At 39.6% G+C, this 23,522-nt stretch overlaps 1 protein-coding gene across 1 annotated transcript; it reads left to right on the plus strand.

The window, feature by feature from the left end:
- Nucleotides 1-18,551: 18,551 nt before the first annotated feature.
- LOC121888802 (claudin domain-containing protein 1-like) lies at nt 18,552-23,487 on the plus strand. Its single transcript, XM_042400308.1, has 4 exons — nt 18,552-19,371; nt 21,142-21,249; nt 21,483-21,620; nt 22,718-23,487. Exons 1-4 carry the CDS (start codon nt 19,080-19,082, stop codon nt 22,936-22,938), a joined length of 759 nt encoding a protein of 252 aa, XP_042256242.1. The 5' UTR covers nt 18,552-19,079; the 3' UTR covers nt 22,939-23,487.
- The last annotated feature ends 35 nt before the right edge of the window (nt 23,488-23,522 follow it).

The raw sequence follows: 23,522 nt of genomic DNA on the forward strand, positions 1-23,522 counted from the left end.
CAGTCAGGAGGAACAGATCATTATAACGGAGAGCTATGAAGAATATAAATACATTATCACAGCTAAAAGCAACGCTGTTGTTGCAAATAAGGTGAGAGGGGAATGCTGGCAGAAAATTGCTGATAGTGTAAATTCGTTAATAAAAAAGCTAATTCGTAATTAGTTAATATATTTTTCTTACTACTCAATGCACTCACCCTGCGTCACACATTCAGAGCTCTTAAACTTTAAACATGATGCTGCAGATTTAAACATTATACTCAAGAAGTGCATTTAAGTCTGACCCTGTCCCACAATGAAGGATACGTGGAAATCACTTTAGGTTTTGGCCAAATCAAAGTGAAATTAATATTATAGATTGAAAATTATCTGTGAGAAATACCAATAGACTGATCAATTTTATTCATTTATTTATTTATTTATTTTTGACCAAAGTATTTCTTCATTAGTTTTTTGTTTATAATATAATAATTATTAGTTTTTTTTAAATTTGAAATACAGTTTGATGTATTGTAACAAGATCCCATCCCGCATGTAACCCTAACCTCTTGCACCATTACAAATTTACAATATGACATATCAAATGAATGGTAAGTATCATAAAAGACTAATCAATTTTCTAATCGGTGTTCTAATAGCTGCAGTAGCTGCAGTTTTAAACAGACTTGGCAGCAAATCAGGTAGTTAGTGAAAGGGCGGCACTTTTTATTGCCAATTTAAGCCGAAACTTGGAACATACCCTGCTCCGGACCAGCTTAAGTTTGCAGTATGAGTTATCATGGTGATGTAGCCAAGTTAAAAGAGAGCCACCTTCGTGACATTGAAAACCCTGGCTTTAGGCTCAACATACCTCGCTAACCCACTAATCTCGCTTAACAGAACACCCCTCAGGAGTTTTATGAGGACAATGGGGATTTTTACAGACAATCAAACCCTGCTGTGTGATTTGTTATGTTTAAATTACACAATAGTGTCTTACTATCAGCTTTTTTCAGCCTTTGTTGTTGGTGTCAGTGAATCAAATTTGTTCAGGAAGAGAAGACATATTTTACTTTGGCTATGAGACTCCTATTTATCCACATACCATCAAAACAGTCTGAGGGATAGCATACATTGTTCTTAAATCACCTCAAATGTAGTGTAAGCATCAGCATCAGCACAAGATTCAAACATTGCCAGTGTATTTTACATTAATGCCCACACAAAAAAGTTCTAAAAGACTGTTATGTTGCGAAAGACTTCAAAATAATGTTTACCATAAATCTTACTAGAAACTTTCAGTTCACAATTTTAAGCTAGCTTAAAAGCTAAGTCCTACGTAGCAAGAAACACATTTTTTGTCTTTATGGTTGTCAATAATAGAAGGCAAAACTGCTACACCTTTTGTGAAAGAACAATTTGGGCCTGAACTATGTGACAGGCTGCATCTTTAGTCCTTCCAAGCTTAACAGCTGCTACTCTTGTCTAAGGAACAGCAAACTCAAACTAAATTGCAACTGGCACATACCTCATCAAATATTCAGCCCAAAACATATTCTAAAAAAAACAATTAGCTAAAACTGCAGCTGGGATGAAAACAAGTAACCAACATCATCAAGAAAGCCACATCTATTTTTATCTAATGATATATCAGGTATGTTTATTTAACTGACCTCACCCCTATGACATCGTACGTGACGCTTCTTTAGACAGGTGAGTCTCTATAGTCTCCAAATATAGAGCTGCTATCTAATTATGAGCCCCACCTTGTCAGAGGTAAATGCCACCAGATGTGGCACATTACCCAACAGGTAGGAGTTTAGCCACCTTGGATCATGGATGGTATTATCCCCAGTTTGCGTCTCTCATGGATTATTATTACATTCAGAAGACTGTTTAACAAAATGTACAGCTGTTATGAAGGTATTGGTGGTGGAGGTGGTAAGCCACCCAGATCCTGATTTGTCTCATAATCAATTTAGTTAGGAGATGAGGCCTAAATGATACACTTAATATAATGGCATTTGAGGGTAATGTTATATTAAACCAAACTGTATTCATTTTTTATGGTATTACCAGATACATGCCACTACTTTAACAGTTTTCTTATTTCACACAGAACATAAAATATCAGTATCTCCATAAATCAATTCATATAATCCATTCAAAAACATAAATTTTCAAGCTATAACATTAATGCAGTGATTGATGCAATTTAAGGAAAATAATTGTGTGTTTTGGCTCTGGTGATATGTAATATTTCAGCTGGCAGCAGAAATGTTACAAAAACTGCCACTTGGTGTGACCATGTTTCCTACGTATGGGGCTATTGGGGTGAAATTTTAAAAAAAAATCAATTTTAATGTCAACAAAAATGATCATGGAAATAATCTTTTGTTGGATACTGATAAAAATGTCATTCCTGAATACAGGCAGGTTTGGAGTTAGAAAATACAAAGAGGAATCTAAGAAATGATTGAAAAAAAGTTTATTAATATTTATGTGACTTGTACATGCTTCTACACTGGTGCTTTAAGGAAATATGTTATACATATTACTCTTGCTGAGTCATACAAATACTTAAGAATTTGGCTTGACAGCAGACTATCATTCAAGATTCATATTCAACATTTGACTCAAAAATTAAAAATCAAATTAGGCCTCTTGTATAGAATTAAAGGTTGTTTGTCTTCTTCCAACTGTTAAACTATTGTGCAGTCGACCTTTTTATTATGCTTACCCATTATGTTTTATCACAAAGTACAAATAATCATTGTTCTCTGATCACACGGCTGGATGGACTTCCTTACAGTCAAGAAGAAAAAAAACGTCTCATGTTATTCATCTATAAATACATGAAGCTTGAGCATTTGAAGTTTCCAAACTATCTCACATCTCTTCTCATTTAAATCTAACCACAGCACACGATCCAGTAACTACTTAGCCTTAGATATCCCTCATGTTCACACTGATGTTGGCAGAACTGGTTTCAGGTACTATGCAGTTTTTAAATGGAATGAACTGCAAACTGCCCTCAAACTTGAGTCTTTCATTCTTCTTGGAGATTTTAAAGCTTTATTGTCTGATTTTTTTACGATTCTTTTAACTGTGTTGTTTCTGTTTTCTGATTGTATTATTGTCTTATGACTTATGAATGTTTCTTGTTCTCAGGTCTCTCTTGGAAAACAGATCTTAATCTCAATGAGACTGCCTGATTGAATAAAGAGTAAATAAAAAAAATGAAGGGGCATGAAAAGTCTGCGTAGGCCAGCACTGGGGCAGAGACCAACCTTGCATTTAAGACGTCGAAGCTCTGTTCACACTGAAGTGTCTATAAAGAACCTATCCTCATGACACAGAAATTTGATTTTATAGATAACTTAATTTATATTAATAAATGACCTACACCAAACACTGGGATGAGATGAACAACAAACTCACAAGACTCACATGCCACCTCAGGGTCACACGCTGCCTCAGGGTCTCTGTCCAGGTCGTTGTCCAGGTGCACATTCTCTGTGGAGGATTGGAAGAGGGGAGGGAGGAGTGAAAGCAGAATGCAATTCATTTGATCCTGACACACTTTGATAATGCCAAAGAAAAACATGCATGAGACATAACTACTTTAGATAAGCAAATTGTCTTTTATGTAGAAATCAGTGTAGAACAATCAAATAATCAGTACTTTCAGGATCACTGTGGATGTCATCAGTATCAACCAGCTCAACCTACATAAGAGAATAGATAATACACACCCAGTTAGTTAACTTATGTCAAATAAGTGGAATGCCATAGACATAACTACTTTAGATAAGCAGATTTTCTTTTATGTAGAAATCTGTGTAGAACAATTAAATAATTAGTACCTTCAGGATCAATCAGGATGTCATCAGTATCAACCAGCTCAACCTACGTAAGAGAATACATAATACACACCCAGTTATGTGGAATAAGTGGAATGCCATAGACATAACTACTTTAGATAAGCAGATTTTCTTTTATATAGAAATCTGTGTAGAACAATTAAATAATTAGTACCTTCATGATCACTGTGGATGTCATCAGTATCCACCAGCTCAACCTACGTAAGCAATAGATAATACACACCCAGTTAGTTAACTTATGTGGAATGCATCAATAACAGTGCTCACAATTGTCTAGGGAGTGAATCACTTTTTTCCATCATTGATTTGTAAAAACATTGACCCACCTGTAACGTCACCTCCCTTTAGTTTGCAGCAATATGTATATAAGACCTAAACAAATGTGGCAACAGAAGACCAGACAAGCACCAGGACAGTAAATAAGGAGCTGACATTATTTATTCATATTTATACATTATTCTAAAAAACATAATTGACTGTTGCTTGGGGTAAGTACATTTTTGTGTCTATGTTTTTTGTTAAATTGTAAATTATGCTTCACTATAATGTATATTTGATTGTATGTTATGTATTATTTTGGCAATTTCTTACTTCATAACATTACTTTCAGGTGTTATTTTTGCTCCTTATCCTATTTCATCCATCCTAGAGCTATAATGAAGGAATATCAATGCAATATTGTATTGATTATTGGAGGAACCTCTTTTTGCTTGCCCCTCTCCACAGTGAGGGGTCAAGGTCTGCTAGTCACACCCCTGTAGCTGGTAGCATTTTAACAGTTGAACTGATTGAGTGTTTAATGGAAGTCTCCTCATTCAGTGCACAGGTAAATAACTGTAACAAAGCTATGTCCTTGAGATAAATGTGTTAGTTTGTGTTTTAAAATACTTGACCAAACGGATGCATGTTTCAGCCAAAGAATAAAACAAACTTTAACCTTTCTTTAAATTGCAATGTAAAGTATTTACCACACTGAGATTACTTTAGAGTAGGTCTTAAAGGCTGCATTATACTTCAATGAACACCAAATGCATCAACCATTCTGTATACTTATTATAAAGTATACTGTTTTTTTCTCCTTTTTTTGTCCTGCCCCGGTGTGCCACATCAGTGTAAAGGTTAACAAAATTGTGTAAAAGGAAATATAGTTTTGATAACATACATCCCCAGTGTTTATATCCTACAACATGAAGTCAAATATTAACTCTTAGAAAAAGAAAACCAGGTTTATTGAGAATAATTGTGTTTAAGGGACTGAAACAACAGAAAGTTCTGTAATTGTGTGTAAGTTCTAATATTAACTTAACTTTTATTTAATTGCCATTTTAAATTAGGTTAGTTAGAACTGTATTCAGAGAAATCCCTTGAACTTTGGCTGCATTAAAACGTTATGTGATTTCTTTGTGATTTAATTTTTAACATTTTGTCATTTTTACACATCTGTAGAACATCTTTCACATGTAACATTGTGGCACTTGTGGCAAGGATTTGCAGAGCAGGTTTCCCAAATGCAGAGACTTGGCAGGCACAAGGAACTGAAGAATATATTTAATCACTAAATCAGGAACAGGACACAGAAGTGCAGACAGGCAACGAAACCAAACAAATTAGCCAACAAAAACTGAACAGAAAACCAGGACTTAAAAGCTAACTGAACTAACGAGGAGATCAGGTGCAGGTGGGGAGATGAGTGGAGAAACTCAGGAGAGGGGAGTGAGGTGACAAAACAGAACAGACAGGGAGCCGATTGGCTGGGGGAAACACAACGAGCAGGGCAGGGCTGACGAGACTGATACAGGGCAGGTGTGGGGAAAACACAAAGCAGGGCAGGGGTAACAGGGCTAGATGCAACACGGGTGTGGAGGGAAAAACAGTCTGGGGAGGAGTGCAGAAACACAGAAGGGAAACAGAGCAAACTGAAAACCAAAACCCAGAAAACACAAACCTCTTAATAACTAAGACAGAGTAAGCTGTGTAAGTACAGACCAGAATAAAGACAAAGACAGTCTAACAAATAAAGGCAACTTACTATCATGCCAGATAATCTTTTAGAGAAACAACTTAACTTAACACAGTCCAGTCTTAACATAACAGGGAGAAAGACTGAGGTCTCTGGTGGTACGGAGGATAATAGCAACCAAGAACCATACTGACAGAAAACTCAACAAGCTCAATAACCATAAAGAAGAACTGGAATTAATAGACACACAGGAGTGAACACAGGAACCCAAAAGAACAAAAACACAGAGTCCAAAAAACATGACTCCATGACAACTTGAAATGAAATGAAATCATGACTTTTGTATGTGCATGTGTATTTAGCATATAACATATTTATTTCACAGCATTTTAGTTTAGATTTGTACACCACTTTGAGCACCTTATGTCAACAACACCTTTATTTGATTGAATACCCGATTGACTGAACAATAAGATAAATAAAACAGACAGACAGAGGGTGCCCTTTGTTTTGAGTTTGTCTGTATGAAAATTAGGGGTAATACCCCACAAATTATTTGCATTTATAAAACTATGAAGCAATAATTAACTAACATTATTATTATTATTAGCTGAGTAAAATAGAAGCTGTAAAATGCTATGCACACTACAGCGGACGTACTTGCTTAATGTTTGACCTCTTTCCTTCATTGTTATGACAAAACTGTAATTTGTCAAAGCAAGACATTAATTTATTAATGTCAAAACAATATAAAGGTTTAAAATAAAAGCAAAGATTTACATGAATTTGTATTAATTTAATCTATAATCGCTACAAATCATAGTATCCCTTATAAGGTCTTTTGGCTGTACTAAAAAAAAAAAAAAAAAGAATATCTAAGAAAATCCATTAAAATATAACTGTTCTCTGCAAATGTCCTTTCTGCTTGCACTCAGTCCAAAGTAAATACCATGGTTAATTTCCGTATTATATTACTAATATCTGTCTTGTCTTAAATATACGAGTTTAATATCACAAACTCTACAATAATTTAAAGATTTTACAGTATCTATAGATGTAGCTCTATGCTACAGAATTGTTTTATGGCTGACTTTTTGAACTGCCAACATTAATACAAGTGTCATCTCAAGTAGGTCTTCCAGTTTCAGGGCTCTGGTATTGTGCATGGTGTCTCACTATGGCTTTCTGGCACACATAAATGGAATGGAGTAATCATTAACTTTGGTAGTTACCTCTGTGCATTACTGCTATGGCAAAATAAAAAATATAATAAGTTAAAATATTCAGGCTGTGTAAGGTCCATTATTACTTAGGCTGAAATGGTAAAGGCTACAGAAGAGTTCCAGAATTTAACATGAATTAGTGGTAAGAACATCCTACTCTCAGCTCTGCTCAGTGATGAAAACAAAATCTAGCAGGGGAGTTAGGTATGGCACTATATGTGTGACTATGTTTAAGCAGTTTACAGCAAATACCTCACTTTTGCTATTCTGACACACTTAATTTCTAAATTATTTGTTGAAGTAAATTTGATACATTTACTGTGAAATATAGGACAGAGATGCTGTAAAGAAGGACTTCCAGTTTGTTTAATTAATCTTTGTCAGGCCATGTGGAAGTCAATAAGAAACATGGGATTTTAAAGCAGAATTATTATTCCATTCTGTGCTTGAAGAGCTGAAACTGAACTGAAAAATGCTTCTACACACTTTTAATGATCACTGTAGATTAAACATTCATTACATCAAAATGTTAGGTGTTCATATGCTGCTTTTGAGAGTGAGTCACTCTGCTGTTGAATTTTGCAGGTTCAAGAGCAGATACAATGGGTGTTGGACTAATCTTATCAACTTTGCTGATGCTTACAGGTAAGTTACTGATTGCTGTGATAAAAAGTGAAGGTTTTCTTTGAGTCCTGAAAAAATAATGTGTGTGTAAGAACAGATTCTATTCTTTACCAATAGTGGCCAATCAACTTGCTACTACACCCGCTGCGGTACAGGCAACCACAACTGTTGCACCAACAACAACAATCACTGGAGTCACAACAACTGGGGGTTCAACTACAACTGAGGGATTGACAACAACAGCTGGTGGTTCTACCACAACTGAAGCGCCAACTACGACTGAGGGATCATCAACTACAACTGCAGGGTCTACCACAACTGAAAGTTCAACTACAACTGAAGGATCAACAACAACAGCTGGTGGGTCTACTACAACTGGAAGGTCAACTACAACTGAGGCATCAACAACAACAGCTGCTGGGTCTACCACAACTGAAAGTTCAACTACAACTGAAGGATTAACAACAACAACTGCAGGGTCTACCACAACTGAAAGTTCAACTACAACTGAAGGATCAACAACAACAGCTGGTGGGTCTACTACAACTGGAAGGTCAACTACAACTGAGGCATTAATAACAACAGCTGCTGGGTCTACCACAACAGGAAGTTCAACTACAACTGAAGGATTAACAACAACAACTGCAGGGTCTACCACAACTGAAAGTACAACTACAACTGAAGGATCAACAACAACAGCTGGTGGGTCTACCACAACTGGAAGGTCAACTACAACTGAGGCACCAACAACAACAGCTACTGGGTCTACCACAACTGGAAGTACAACTACATCTGAGGGATCAACAACAACAGCTGGTGGGTCTACCACAACTGGAAGGTCAACTACAACTGAGGCATCAACAACAACAGCTGCTGGGTCTACCACAACTGGAAGTTCAACTACAACTGAGGGATTGACAACAACAGCTGGTGGTTCTACCACAACTGAAGCGCCAACTACGACTGAGGGATCATCAACTACAACTGCAGGGTCTACCACAACTGAAAGTTCAACTACAACTGAAGGATTAACAACAACAACTGCAGGGTCTACCACAACTGAAAGTTCAACTACAACTGAAGGATCAACAACAACAGCTGGTGGGTCTACCACAACTGGAAGTTCAACTACAACTGAGGCATCAACAACAACAGCTGCTGGGTCTACCACAACTGGAAGTTCAACTACAACTGAGGGATTGACAACAACAGCTGGTGGTTCTACCACAACTGAAGCGCCAACTACGACTGAGGCATCAACAACAACAACTGCAGGGTCTACCACAACTGAAGCGCCAACTACGACTGAGGCATCAACAACAACAACTGCAGGGTCTACCACAACTGAAAGTTCAACTACAACTGAAGGATCAACAACAACAGCTGGTGGGTCTACTACAACTGGAAGGTCAACTACAACTGAGGCATCAACAACTACAACTGCAGGGTCTACCACAACTGAAAGTTCAACTACAACTGAAGGATCAACAACAACAGCTGGTGGGTCTACTACAACTGGAAGGTCAACTACAACTGAGGCATCAACAACAACAGCTGCTGGGTCTACCACAACTGGAAGTTCAACTACAACTGAAGGATTAACAACAACAACTGCAGGGTCTACCACAACTGAAAGTTCAACTACAACTGAAGGATCAACAACAACAGCTGGTGGGTCTACTACAACTGGAAGGTCAACTACAACTGAGGCATCAATAACAACAGCTGCTGGGTCTACCACAACAGGAAGTTCAACTACAACTGAAGGATTAACAACAACAGCTGGTGGGTCTACCACAACTGGAAGGTCAACTACAACTGAGGCATCAACAACAAGAGCTGCTGGGTCTACCACAACTGGAAGGTCAACTACAACTGAGGCACCAACAACAACAGCTACTGGGTCTACCACAACTGGAAGTACAACTACATCTGAGGGATCAACAACAACAGCTGGTGGGTCTACCACAACTGGAAGGTCAACTACAACTGAGGCATCAACAACAACAGCTGCTGGGTCTACCACAACTGGAAGTTCAACTACAACTGAGGGATTGACAACAACAGCTGGTGGTTCTACCACAACTGAAGCACCAACTACGACTGAGGGATCATCAACTACAACTGCAGGGTCTACCACAACTGAAAGTTCAACTACAACTGAAGGATTAACAACAACAACTGCAGGGTCTACCACAACTGAAAGTTCAACTACAACTGAAGGATCAACAACAACAGCTGGTGGGTCTACCACAACTGGAAGTTCAACTACAACTGAGGCATCAACAACAACAGCTGCTGGGTCTACCACAACTGGAAGTTCAACTACAACTGAGGGATTGACAACAACAGCTGGTGGTTCTACCACAACTGAAGCGCCAACTACGACTGAGGCATCATCAACAACAACTGCAGGGTCTACCACAACTGAAGCGCCAACTACGACTGAGGCATCAACAACAACAACTGCAGGGTCTACCACAACTGAAAGTACAACTACAACTGAGGGATTGACAACAACAGCTGGTGGTTCTACCACAACTGAAGCGCCAACTACAACTGAGGGATCATCAACTACAACTGCAGGGTCTACCACAACTGAAAGTTCAACTACAACTGAAGGATCAACAACAACAGCTGGTGGGTCTACTACAACTGGAAGGTCAACTACAACTGAGGCATCAACAACAACAGCTGCTGGGTCTACCACAACTGGAAGTTCAACTACAACTGAAGGATTAACAACAACAACTGCAGGGTCTACCACAACTGAAAGTTCAACTACAACTGAAGGATCAACAACAACAGCTGGTGGGTCTACTACAACTGGAAGGTCAACTACAACTGAGGCATCAATAACAACAGCTGCTGGGTCTACCACAACAGGAAGTTCAACTACAACTGAAGGATTAACAACAACAACTGCAGGGTCTACCACAACTGAAAGTACAACTACAACTGAAGGATCAACAACAACAGCTGGTGGGTCTACCACAACTGGAAGGTCAACTACAACTGAGGCACCAACAACAACAGCTACTGGGTCTACCACAACTGGAAGTACAACTACAACTGAGGGATCAACAACAACAGCTGGTGGGTCTACCACAACTGGAAGGTCAACTACAACTGAGGCATCAACAACAACAGCTGCTGGGTCTACCACAACTGGAAGTTCAACTACAACTGAGGGATCAACAACAACAGCTGGTGGGTCTACCACAACTGGAAGTTCAACTACAACTGAGGGGTCAGCAACTACAACTGCAGCGTCTATCACAACTGGAAATTCAACTACAACTGAGGAATCAACAACAGCTGCTGGGTCTACCACAACTGGAAGTTCAACTACAACTGAGGGATCAACAGCTACAACTGCAGGGTCTACCACAACTGGAAGTTCAACAACAACTGAGGGATCAACAACTACAACTGTAGGGTCTACCACAACTGAAAGCTCAACTACAACTGAAAGATCAACAACAACAGCTGGTGGGTCTACCACAACTGGAAGTTCAACTACAACTGAGGCATCAACAACAACAACTGGACGGTCAACTACAACTGAGGGATCAACAACTACAACTGAAGGATCAACAACCACAGCTGGTGTGTCTACCACAACTGGAAGGTCAACTACAACTGAGGCACCAACAACAACAGCTGGTGGGTCCACCACAACTGGAAGTTCAACTACAACTGAGGGATCAACAACTACAGCTGGTGGGTCTACCACAACTGCAAGTTCAACTACAACCGAGGCATCAACAACAACTGCAGGGTCTACCACAACTGAAAGTACAACTACAACTGAGGCATCAACAACAACAGCTGCTGGGTCTACCACAACTGGAAGTTCAACTACAACTGAGGGATTGACAACAACAGCTGGTGGTTCTACCACAACTGAAGCGCCAACTATGACTGAGGCATCAACAACAACAACTGCAGGGTCTACCACAACTGAAGCGCCAACTACGACTGAGGCATCAACAACAACAACTGCAGGGTCTACCACAACTGAAAGTACAACTATAACTGAGGGATTGACAACAACAGCTGGTGGTTCTACCACAACTGAAGCGCCAACTACGACTGAGGGATCATCAACTACAACTGCAGGGTCTACCACAACTGAAAGTTCAACTACAACTGAAGGATCAACAACAACAGCTGGTGGGTCTACTACAACTGGAAGGTCAACTACAACTGAGGCATCAACAACAACAGCTGCTGGGTCTACCACAACTGGAAGTTCAACTACAACTGAAGGATTAACAACAACAACTGCAGGGTCTACCACAACTGAAAGTTCAACTACAACTGAAGGATCAACAACAACAGCTGGTGGGTCTACTACAACTGGAAGGTCAACTACAACTGAGGCATCAATAACAACAGCTGCTGGGTCTACCACAACAGGAAGTTCAACTACAACTGAAGGATTAACAACAACAACTGCAGGGTCTACCACAACTGAAAGTACAACTACAACTGAAGGATCAACAACAACAGCTGGTGGGTCTACCACAACTGGAAGGTCAACTACAACTGAGGCACCAACAAGAACAGCTACTGGGTCTACCACAACTGGAAGTACAACTACAACTGAGGGATCAACAACAACAGCTGGTGGGTCTACCACAACTGGAAGGTCAACTACAACTGAGGCATCAACAACAACAGCTGCTGGGTCTACCACAACTGGAAGTTCAACTACAACTGAGGGATCAACAACAACAGCTGGTGGGTCTACCACAACTGGAAGTTCAACTACAACTGAGGGGTCAGCAACTACAACTGCAGCGTCTATCACAACTGGAAGTTCAACTACAACTGAGGAATCAACAACAACAGCTGCTGGGTCTACCACAACTGGAAGTTCAACTACAACTGAGGGATCAAAAACTACAACTGCAGGGTCTACCACTAACGGAGGTTCAACTACAACCGAGGGATCAACAGCTACAACTGCAGGGTCTACCACAACTGGAAGTTCAACAACAACTGAGGGATCAACAACTACAACTGTAGGGTCTACCACAACTGAAAGCTCAACTACAACTGAAGGATTAACAACAACAACTGCAGGGTCTACCACAACTGAAAGTTCAACTACAACTGAAGGATCAACAACAACAGCTGGTGGGTCTACCACAACTGGAAGTTCAACTACAATTGAGGCATCAACAACAACAGCTGCTGGGTCTACCACAACTGGAAGTTCAACTACAACTGAGGGTTTGACAACAACAGCTGGTGGTTCTACCACAACTGAAGCGCCAACTACGACTGAAGGATCATCAACTACAACTGAAGGGTCTACCACAACTGAAAGTTCAACTACAACTGAAGGATTAACAACAACAACTGCAGGGTCTACCACAACTGAAAGTTCAACTACAACTGAAGGATCAACAACAACAGCTGGTGGGTCTACCACAACTGGAAGTTCAACTACAACTGAGGCATCAACAACAACAGCTGGTGGGTCTACCACAACTGGACGTTCAACTACAACTGAGGGATCAACAACTACAGCTGGTTGGTCTACCACAACTGAGGCATCAACAACAACAATTGCAGGGTCTACCACAACTGAAAGTACAACTACAACTGAGGGATTGACAACAACAGCTGGTGGTTCTACCACAACTGAAGCTCCAACTAAGACTGAGGGATCATCAACTACAACTGCAGGGTCTACCACAACTGAAAGTTCAACTACAACTGCAGGGTCTACCACAACTGAAAGTTCAACTACAACTGAAGGATTAACAACAACAACTGCAGGGTCTACCACAACTGAAAGTTCAACTACAACTGAAGGATCAACAACAACAGCTGGTGGGTCTACCACAACTGGAAGTTCAACTACAACTGAGGCATCAACAACAACAGCTGCTGGGTTTACCACAACTGGACGTTCAACTACAACTGAGGGATCAACAACTACAGCTGGTTGGTCTACCACAACTGAGGCATCAACAACAACAATTGCAGGGTCTACCACAACTGAAAGTTCAACTACAACTGAAGGATTAACAACAACAACTGCAGGGTCTACCACAACTGAAAGTTCAACTACAACTGAAGGATCAACAACAACAGCTGGTGGGTCTACCACAACTGGAAGATCAACTACAACTGAGGCACCAACAACAACAGCTGCTGGGTCTACCACAACTGGAAGTTCAACTACAACTGAAGGATTAACAACAACAACTGCAGGGTCTACCACAACTGAAAGTTCAACTACAACTGAGGGATCAACAACAACAGCTGGTGGGTCTACCACAACTGGAAGTTCAACTACAACTGAGGCATCAACAACAACAGCTGCTGGGTCTACCACAACTGGAAGTTCAACTACAACTGAGGGATTGACAACAACAGCTGGTGGGTCTACCACAACTGAAGCGCCAACTACGACTGAGGGATCATCAACTACAACTGCAGGGTCTACCACAACTGAAAGTTCAACTACAACTGAAGGATTAACAACAACAACTGCAGGGTCTACCACAACTGAAAGTTCAACTACAACTGAAGGATCAACAACAACAGCTGGTGGGTCTACCACAACTGGAAGGTCAACTACAACTGAGGCACCAACAACAACAGCTGCTGGGTCTACCACAACTGGACGTTCAACTACAACTGAGGGATCAACAACAACAGCTGGTTGGTCTACCACAACTGAGGCATCAACAACAACAATTGCAGGGTCTACCACAACTGAAAGTTCAACTACAACTGAGGGATTGACAACAACAGCTGGTGGGTCTACCACAACTGAAGTGCCAACTACGACTGAGGGATCATCAACTACAACTGCAGGGTCTACCACAACTGAAAGTTCAACTACAACTGAAGGATCAACAACAACAGCTGGTGGGTCTACCACAACTGGAAGATCAACTACAACTGAGGAACCAACAACAACAGCTGCTGGGTCTACCACAACTGGAAGTTCAACTACAACTGAAGGATTATCAACAACAACTGCAGGGTCTACCACAACTGAAAGTTCAACTACAACTGAGGGATCAACAACAACAGCTGGTGGGTCTACCACAACTGGAAGGTCAACTACAACTGAGGCACCAACAACAGCCGCTGGGTCTACCACAACTGGAAGTTCATCTAAAACTGAGGGATCAACAGCTACAACTTCAGGGTCTACCACAACTGGAAGTTCAACTACAACTGAGGGGTCAGCAACTACAACTGCAGGGTCTATCACAACTGGAAGTTCAACTACAACTGAGGAATCAACAACAACAGCTGGTGGATCTACCACAGCTGGAAGTCCACCTACAACTGAGGGATCAACAACAACAGCTGGTGGGTCTACCACAACTGGAAGTTCAACTACAACTGAGGGATCAACAACTACAACTGCAAGGTCTACCACAACTGGAAGCCAAACTACAACTAAACGATCAACAACAACAGCTGGTTGGTCTACCACAACTGGAAGTTCAACTACAACTGAGGGATCATCAACAACAGCTGGTGAGTCTACCACTACCACAACATAGACCTTACATTTGCATCCACATGTATTCTTAGTCACACTCAGATTGCAAATATTTTGTTAAGTGCAGCTTCAAATGTCACAGCCTTCAACATTGTCATTACATCTATTTCTGTGGATGGCACATGTAAACAATCGTGGGAGCTAATTAATCAAAAATTTAAAATATTACAGAACTTTTTGTTTAAACAATGTCTCCTTTTCTTTTCTCAAAATTTACAGAAGTTTCAAGTGGAGTAAGCCACAAGATCAATTTCATCACTGCATCCTGCCTGGCACTGCTGTCATGGCTACTGTCAAGTCAGCAAGAATGTCTGTACTGAGGTCCATTTGAAATCCCTTTAAAAAAAACACTGGTGTTTGCCTTGACCTTATTTCCCCTAACATAACCCTTTCTATTAATACTATGGGCCAGGTACATGTATGTGTATGTTCATATGTGTTTATCTTTAATTAGCATGTATTGTGTTTTCTCTGTCATGTTTGTGGTTGTTTTTTTTACCATGGAATTACTATCGAGGGCAGTTCTGGGTATGGGTTTTCTTTTCTTTGTATATTTACATTGAGTCATTGTTTTTTATTCTGTTTCAGGCTCTTTTTGTGTGTACTGGATGTCTCTCTGTTGCATGTGTTATCTTTGTTAACTGACGTAGGTAATTCATGGGAAATTAAATGTTACAGCTGAAGGGAAGTAATAAATCATATCTGTTGGACAGATAGATTTGATTCCCAGTTGCACAGAGAGTTTTTGATATATTGATTTGGAATAATGATACTGTATATTGTAGCTGAATACCAATGTTTATCAACATTTTTCTATATGTGAATGTGCTGTGAATGGGCTGATCTGCTGCTGAACATTGTTAACTGTTTGATGTACTCAACACAGCTACGTCTTATACTGTCTAAAGCTGGGTATAACCGAAATATCCTGTCACCCCAGAAATAACTTATAAACTTATTTATTTATATAATTTATTTATATAATTTATTTATAGTTATTTTATTTATTTCTCTTGTCTCTTTCATTCCTGTTCCCTGAGTGGAGTTCCCAATAGGCTTGGTGATCTATAATCTTGTTCCCATTACATCTAATGTTCCATTAGATTTCTGAGGATCTCGATTGTTATATGGCTTGGGAAGAAGTTCCAGATATCAAATTCAAAGTTGGGATGACCTCCCTCCTAACATGAAATATACAAAGTCTGAATGACATCCTGTATGAATATCCAATCACTTATTTATATGTATTTATATTATTATACGTATGTATATTTGCTTTTTTGTGGAGCTGCTCAGGATTGTGAAGTTAGTCTTATTTAACAGCAAGATAGATTATTTTGTGATTTGTATAACCAAACATTATTCAAAATTCTGTAATGTGAACCTTTCTGTTGTCTCCAAATGCATGTAAATAAATTTTCTATTTTATCAAGTAAAATAGTGTGTGATTTGTTATAATTAAATTACACAATAGTGTCTTACTATCAGCTGTTCTCAGCCTTTGTTGTTGGTGTCAGTGAATCAGATTTGTTCAGGAAGAGAGGACATATTTTACGTTGGCTATGAGATTCCGATTTATTCATGTACCATCAAAACAGCCTGAGAGATACAGTACACTGTTCTTAAATAACCTTGTGTAGTGTAAGCACCAGCATCAGTACAAGATTCAAACATTGTCAGTGTATTTACCATTAATGCCCACACAAAAAAGTAAATCTAACTACGAGAAATCTCACTAGAAACTTTCAGTTCACTCATTAAATGAGTGAGAAAGTTCTCCAGTCAGTCTTTTTTTAGTAGATAAAGATGCCATTTTTTTCACTTGGTGGAAAAAGCAGCAAAGAACGTTGCAATAATCGATTAAGAAATTAAGAAAAAATTAAGAAAATAAAGCTGCAGATGAATTTTACAAAATCACCCCTCCCTATGCTTGTAAGCTAGCTGAAAAGCTGAGTTCTGTGTTGCAAGACCCATTTTTTGTCTTTATGGTTGTCAATGACAGAAGGCAAAACTGCTACACCTTTTAGTGAAAGAACAATTTGGGCCTGAATTATGTGACAGGCTGCATCTTTAGTCCTTACAGGCTTAACAGCAGCTACTCTTGTCTAAGGAACAGCAACCTCAAACTAAATTGCAACTGGCCCATATCTCATCAAATATTTAGCCCAAAATATATCACAAAAAAAAATCAATCAGCTAAAACTGCAGCTGTGATGAAAACAAGTAACCAACATCAACAAGAAGGCTACATCTATTTTTATCTAATGATATATCATCATGACTCAACAAAAGTGGCACAGATTTATTTTACAGCACTGACTTAAATGGAGTCTATGTAACGTTCGTTGTACAGTGGACACTGTGGCTATCAATTATGGGATAATGGTTCATGCTAAACATAGTAATAATAAAGATTAATACGTTTCATTATAGAGCACCTTTCAAGATACTCAAAGACACTTTATACAAAAAGTTAAAAGGATCCTAAACTGCAAAAAACACACTAAAAACACAAGGTAGCAGTATTTTTTGCAGCAATAGTATAAATAAAGACTAACTCATGATGCTTATTTGTAGCTCGTTTGTTTGCAAATGTTAGCTAACATTAGCCACCTAAGCTATTGGTCATACCAGACCAAATAATGATGCAGGAAAATCGCTGAAGCCACCATTGTGAACACTTATTCTGTCCATATTTTTTCTGAGAATGAGGGACTTGAGAATGAGCAACCAGGGTGCAGTCAGAAAATAACACATAATGGGTATTTAATTTGCTGATTCCAGTGTTTTTAGATTCAATAGGCTATATGTTGTTTTGAATATTTTCATGCCAACGGAATAAAAAAGTAGATTAATGATTCACTATTTCCCCACCAGAACTTCATTTAGACCTTTGTGTATTTAGCATAATTGATCACTTAATACATAAACTATGAAAAATACAAATAATATGTGTACTGAGGGACCTAGGGAATAATAGGATAATAGTCTTTATTTGTTTTAAATGCCCTTAATTTAAATGTTACAGATAGGTTTAAAAAGCACATCTAGTAATCTAGAGCTGAAACAATTAGTTTATTACGTCAGCAGAAAATTAATCATCAACCATTTTTGATATCAATTAGTCATTTTTTAAGGAAAAATGACTGCTGGATTAGATGTCTTTTGCAGGCTTTATTCGTTTCGTTCTTCATTTTAGAAAACAGGTTGCCTAATTTTAATATTTTCTCTGCCAGGATTTTATTTAATCATCTGCTGCTAGATTGCCCATCTTGCCTCCCCAAAATGCTCTGTGTTGTGTGTCTTTTGCTCTACAAAGAGACTGGCTGAGAAAAGGTTATTTTTATATCTGCTGATCAGCGGAACCGGAAGAGGAAAACGCATGGATTAGTGTGTTTACAACTCAAATCATCCTGGGTGCGCTCGGCATCACCCTACCGTCCAAAAACAGACCCATACAATTTGTATTAGCAGGCTGGTGCTGCCAACGACATAACGCATCTTACAATATAGGCCAGTTTTTTGGCTTCTTTCTTTGCTGAGGACTGTTATTGCTCTGTGATATCAGCCGCAGTATCCGGTCACCCACCATCTGTGGAAGTGGGACAAGGGAACAGATGGCGCATCCAAGCCGGGCTGCAGGGCTGCTGACTGTTAGGACAGCACTGGAGATGAGTATCAATCATTAAAACAAAAGGCTGTCGTTGGCTGTTGCACGGTATCTTTTTGCAGATTTAAGGATGATAGAGTGACTTGGAGAGGAGTGGGAGACAGGAAGCATCGCAGATCGACTAAATTGGATGCGCGGCGATTCGGCCACCGGCATCAACTTAATCCCTTTTGACGTGTCTCTGGGTCGGTGAACAATGGTTGACAACCGCTACGCCACAGCTCTGGTCATCGCCTGTGTGCTGAGCATACTGGCCACCGTGTATCTGTCGGTGGCCATCGGGACGCAGCACTGGTACCAGTACAGCAGCCCCACCGTGCGCGGAGAGGCCAACGTGTCTGAGCTGCGCTCCCTGTATGAGGAGTTCATGGACGGAGAGTTTGATGAGAAAACCTACAGTGACACCTTGTTCCGTCTCAACGGGACTGTGGGCCTCTGGTGGCGATGTGTACTCGTTCCTGCCAACACTCACTGGTACAAAGAGCCAGGTATGTTTCCGTAACTGACCTCACCCCTATGACACCATACCTGACGCTTCTTTAGACAGGTGAGTCTCTCTACAGTCTCCAACTATAGAGATGCTATCTCATTATGAGCCCCACCTTGCTTCAGGTAAATGCCATCAGGCAGGTGTGGCTCATTCCCCAACAAGAAGGCGTTAAGCCACCTTGGATTATGGATGGTGTTATCCCTAGTTTGTGTCTTTCATGGATTATCATTAAATTCTAGCCACAGAGCTAAGCATTCGATTTTCTGATAAATAAATACCCAGCTATCTTTGGGAAAAGACTGTTTAACAAAATGTACAGCTGTTATGAAGGTATTGGTGGTGGAGGTGGTAAGCCACCCAGATCCTGATCTGTCTCATAATCAGTTTAGTTAGCAATACACTTAATATAATTACTTTTGAGGATAATGTTATATTGTACCAAACTGAATTCATATTTTAATGGTATTAACAGACACATTGACTACAAAACACTGCAGAAGTTTACTTATTTCACACAGAACATAAACATATTAGTATCAGTGTAAGTCAATTCATATCCTTTTAAAACATTCATTTTCCAGCTATAACATTAATGGAGTGATTAATGCCATTTAAGGAATATAATGATGTGTTTTGGCTCAAGTGATATGTAACATTTCAGCTGGCAGCAGAAATTTTATAAAAACTGCTACTTGGTGCGACCATGTTTCCTATGTATGGGGCTATTGGAGTGAAATTTGAAAAAAAAAAAAACAATTTTAGTATCAACAAAAATGATCATGGAAATAATCTTTTGTTGGATACTGGTAAAAATGTCATTGCTGAATATAGGCAGGTTTGGAGGTAGAAAATACAAAGAAGAATCTAAGAAAGGAGAAAATCTATGAAAAAAAGTTTATTAATGTTTATATGACTTGTAGTAATGACAATGACAATGACAAAGTAATGTAGTTATACATGCTTATACACTGGTGCTTTACGGAAATATATTATACATATTACTCTTGCTGAGTCATACAAATACTTAAGAATTTGGCTTGACTATCATTCAAGATTCATATTCAACATTTGACTCAAAAATTAAAAATCAAATTAGGCCTCTTGTATAGAATCAAAGGCTGTCTGTCATCTTTCATCTGTTAATCTATTGTGCAGTCGACCTTCATGTCTGTCCTTGACCATGGAGATATTCTGTATTGTCATGCTGCCCCATCAACACTTCAGCAGTTAAACCCTGCGTGTCATAGTGCCATTATGCTTTATCACAAATAGCATCATCATTGTTCTTTGTATCACACGGCTGGATGGACTTCCTTACAGTCAAGAAGAAAAAAAACATGTCATGTTATTCATCCATAAATACATGAAACTTTGAAATTTGAGCATTTGAAGCTTCCAAACTATCTCACATCCTTTGTCTCATTTAAATATAGTAACTACAACACACGATCCAGTAACTACTGAACCATAGATATCCCTCATGTTTGCACTAATGTTGGCAGAACTGGTTTCAGGTACTAGGCGCCTTTTAAATGGAATGAACCACAAACTGCCCTCAAACTTGAGTCTATCATTCCTCTTGGAGATTTTAAAGCTTTATTATCTGATTTTTTAATTATTCTTCTAACTGTGTTATTTCTGTCTGCTGATTGTGTTCTTGTCTTAAGAATGTTTCTTGTTCTCAGGTCTCTCTTGGAAAACAGATCTTAATCTCAGTGACACTGCCTGATCAAATAAAGACTAAATAAAAAAATAAAACTTCTTTCAGATGCCAAGATGTTGCTGGAGTGTCGAAGCTTCACTCTACCTCAGCAGTTCACTCCTAAGTATAAAGAACCAGGAAACCACAACAGTGGAGAGGACATGCTGCGCACCTGTAAGTTCAATCTCAACCAATTCAATCCTTTTTGAATGATGCCAGTCCCGTAAAGCTACAAAACATTCAGCCACTTCTCAGCGTAGTGCATTAATTATGACCAATATGTCATTTTAAATAATACATTGCACCCAATCAGGACGCCGTCTTCTGTCATGCACAAGAAGGTTAGTTACCATGATGCCTCCTGATTCGTTCCCGCTTCCTGTGTCTATGTGTGTATGTATGTATAGACCTGTGGAGGTGCCAGTTCCTGCTGCCACTGGTGTCTCTGGGCCTGGTGGTGTTGGCAGGCCTGACTGGGTTCTGTGCCTGCCTCTGCCGAAGTCTTGCACCCACACTTGGCATAGGTGTCCTTCACCTGCTGGCTGGTAAGACCTGTTCAGCTGCAAAAGGCTGCTTGCTGAAAACTGACCAATTTCACTTTATGCAAGAAATTAGTGTTGAGCAGTTAACAAAGGGGTATTAAAAGCTTGTGGAAATAAAAGTTTGCTTTGACCTACATCTGAAAATTCAGTTGCAGTTGTGTCATTGTGGTTTAAGCCATGCAATTGGTGTTGAAGTCAAACAAACAAAAAAACAAAAAAAAGCATCAACATCAATCATGTTTAGTTTTCCCTTCATCCATGGGTCGGTGCACATTAGCTAAAAGAACAAACAGTTCCTCTTTCCTAAAGGATTCTTTAGTTAAAAGTTAAAAGTTAAAGTCAGCTGGCTGCAACATGTTATGACACATGGTATGACAGCTCATACTTTTCGATGTGCTCAGAGGACAGGCGTGTGTTGTAATTTAAAGTCTTCCGAAGTCGTTCTTTACATTTTCTCTCTTTCAAATCCAATAGTTTTCTATTAATGGATTAAATGTGTACTGCAAAAGGGGTCATTCATAATGATAAAGCAAAAAAGAATTATTACCCAACCCTGTACTTCTTCTTAGCTCTCTGCAGTTTTAGTGTCTTTCAGCTCATTTTTTTGGCTTTACAGCCCACAACTTAACTGTTACGGTTCACTCTCACTGCTCTTATCATCCTTGATTTCAGCCACAGCAGACAAAAACACTCTTTTCTTTACGTACCCAGCACCAAATATGCAGAGGAGGCGTAGCGTGAGCAGCATGTTAGCAGAGCAGCACGTTAGCAAAGCAGCAGCAGCAGCCAATGCTCCATCTGTGTGTCTACACAGGAGGCGTTCAGGCACAATATTGAGTGTAGGTCACCAGAGCTTTGGAAGCGCTTAGAGCCCAATAGATAATAATTGCAGTCATGTGTGGAAAGCAGAGGAAAACAGACTTGAAGCTTAAAAATACGACAGTGGTCATATTTACGCATGTATAGTAGTAGCGCTGCATAAATGATCACACAAGGATGAGTGAGTATGTGTTGACATGTCAAAAAATATGCATACGAAATTTAAAGTACAAAAAATTCAGCTAGAAAATGTTTACGCCCCCTCATCTTGTGTCCTGTAGGTCTCTGCTCCTTAGCCACAGTTTGCTGCTACCTGGCAGGAATGGACCTGCTCCACCGGGTGTCGATGCTGCCCGACAAGGTGGATGGCTCCCTGGGCTGGTCCCTCTATTTGGCCCTCATTTCCTCACCGCTCCACATGATGGCCGCCGCGCTGCTAGTGTGGGCGGCACGCAGCCACAGTCAGAACTACTACCGTATGACCGCCTACCGGGTGGCGTAGACTTGAGATCCAGCTCTGGATCTCTGCCCTGTTTAAATTCAAACTCCGCTCTGACACCAAGTGGCATTTTATAATGATCTCAGAGGAACGGGATGTGGGTTAATCTGTGCGTTTTTCCCTCTGATGGATTAAAGTGCATGTACACCATAGTAGTGACCCTATCTGCTGCATTAAAAGATTTGATTTTTATCTCTCTAGGGGTCATAGAACTGGTTTGAAAAAGGTCAACCAGAGAGATGTGTCAACTTAACCATATGTTTCAGTTTAGAATAACTTGACACTAAGCTGAAAAGCATCAGCTGTGTCCCAGTTTCATACTACACACTAATTAAATCCAGGCTTTGAATATGCGGTGCCTTCACACTTGAAGAGAAGGTACATTAAAGGATAATTCCAGTTGATTACAACTCAAGTCCTATTTTTACAGTTTTGGCCATAATTTCTCTCGGTTATAGTAACATCGTACTCATAAAGTTAACTGCTGAGATCTGGGGGAAAAAAGAAGTCCGACAAGGCTGTTTTCACATTCATCTGATGAAAGGGGAAAGTTTCTCTGTGCTCATTGAAAAATCTCAGTTTAAGGT

The sequence above is a fragment of the Thunnus maccoyii genome, chromosome 22 (assembly GCF_910596095.1).
Source record: "Thunnus maccoyii chromosome 22, fThuMac1.1, whole genome shotgun sequence".
In the NCBI taxonomy this organism is placed as follows: Eukaryota; Metazoa; Chordata; class Actinopteri; order Scombriformes; family Scombridae; genus Thunnus; species Thunnus maccoyii.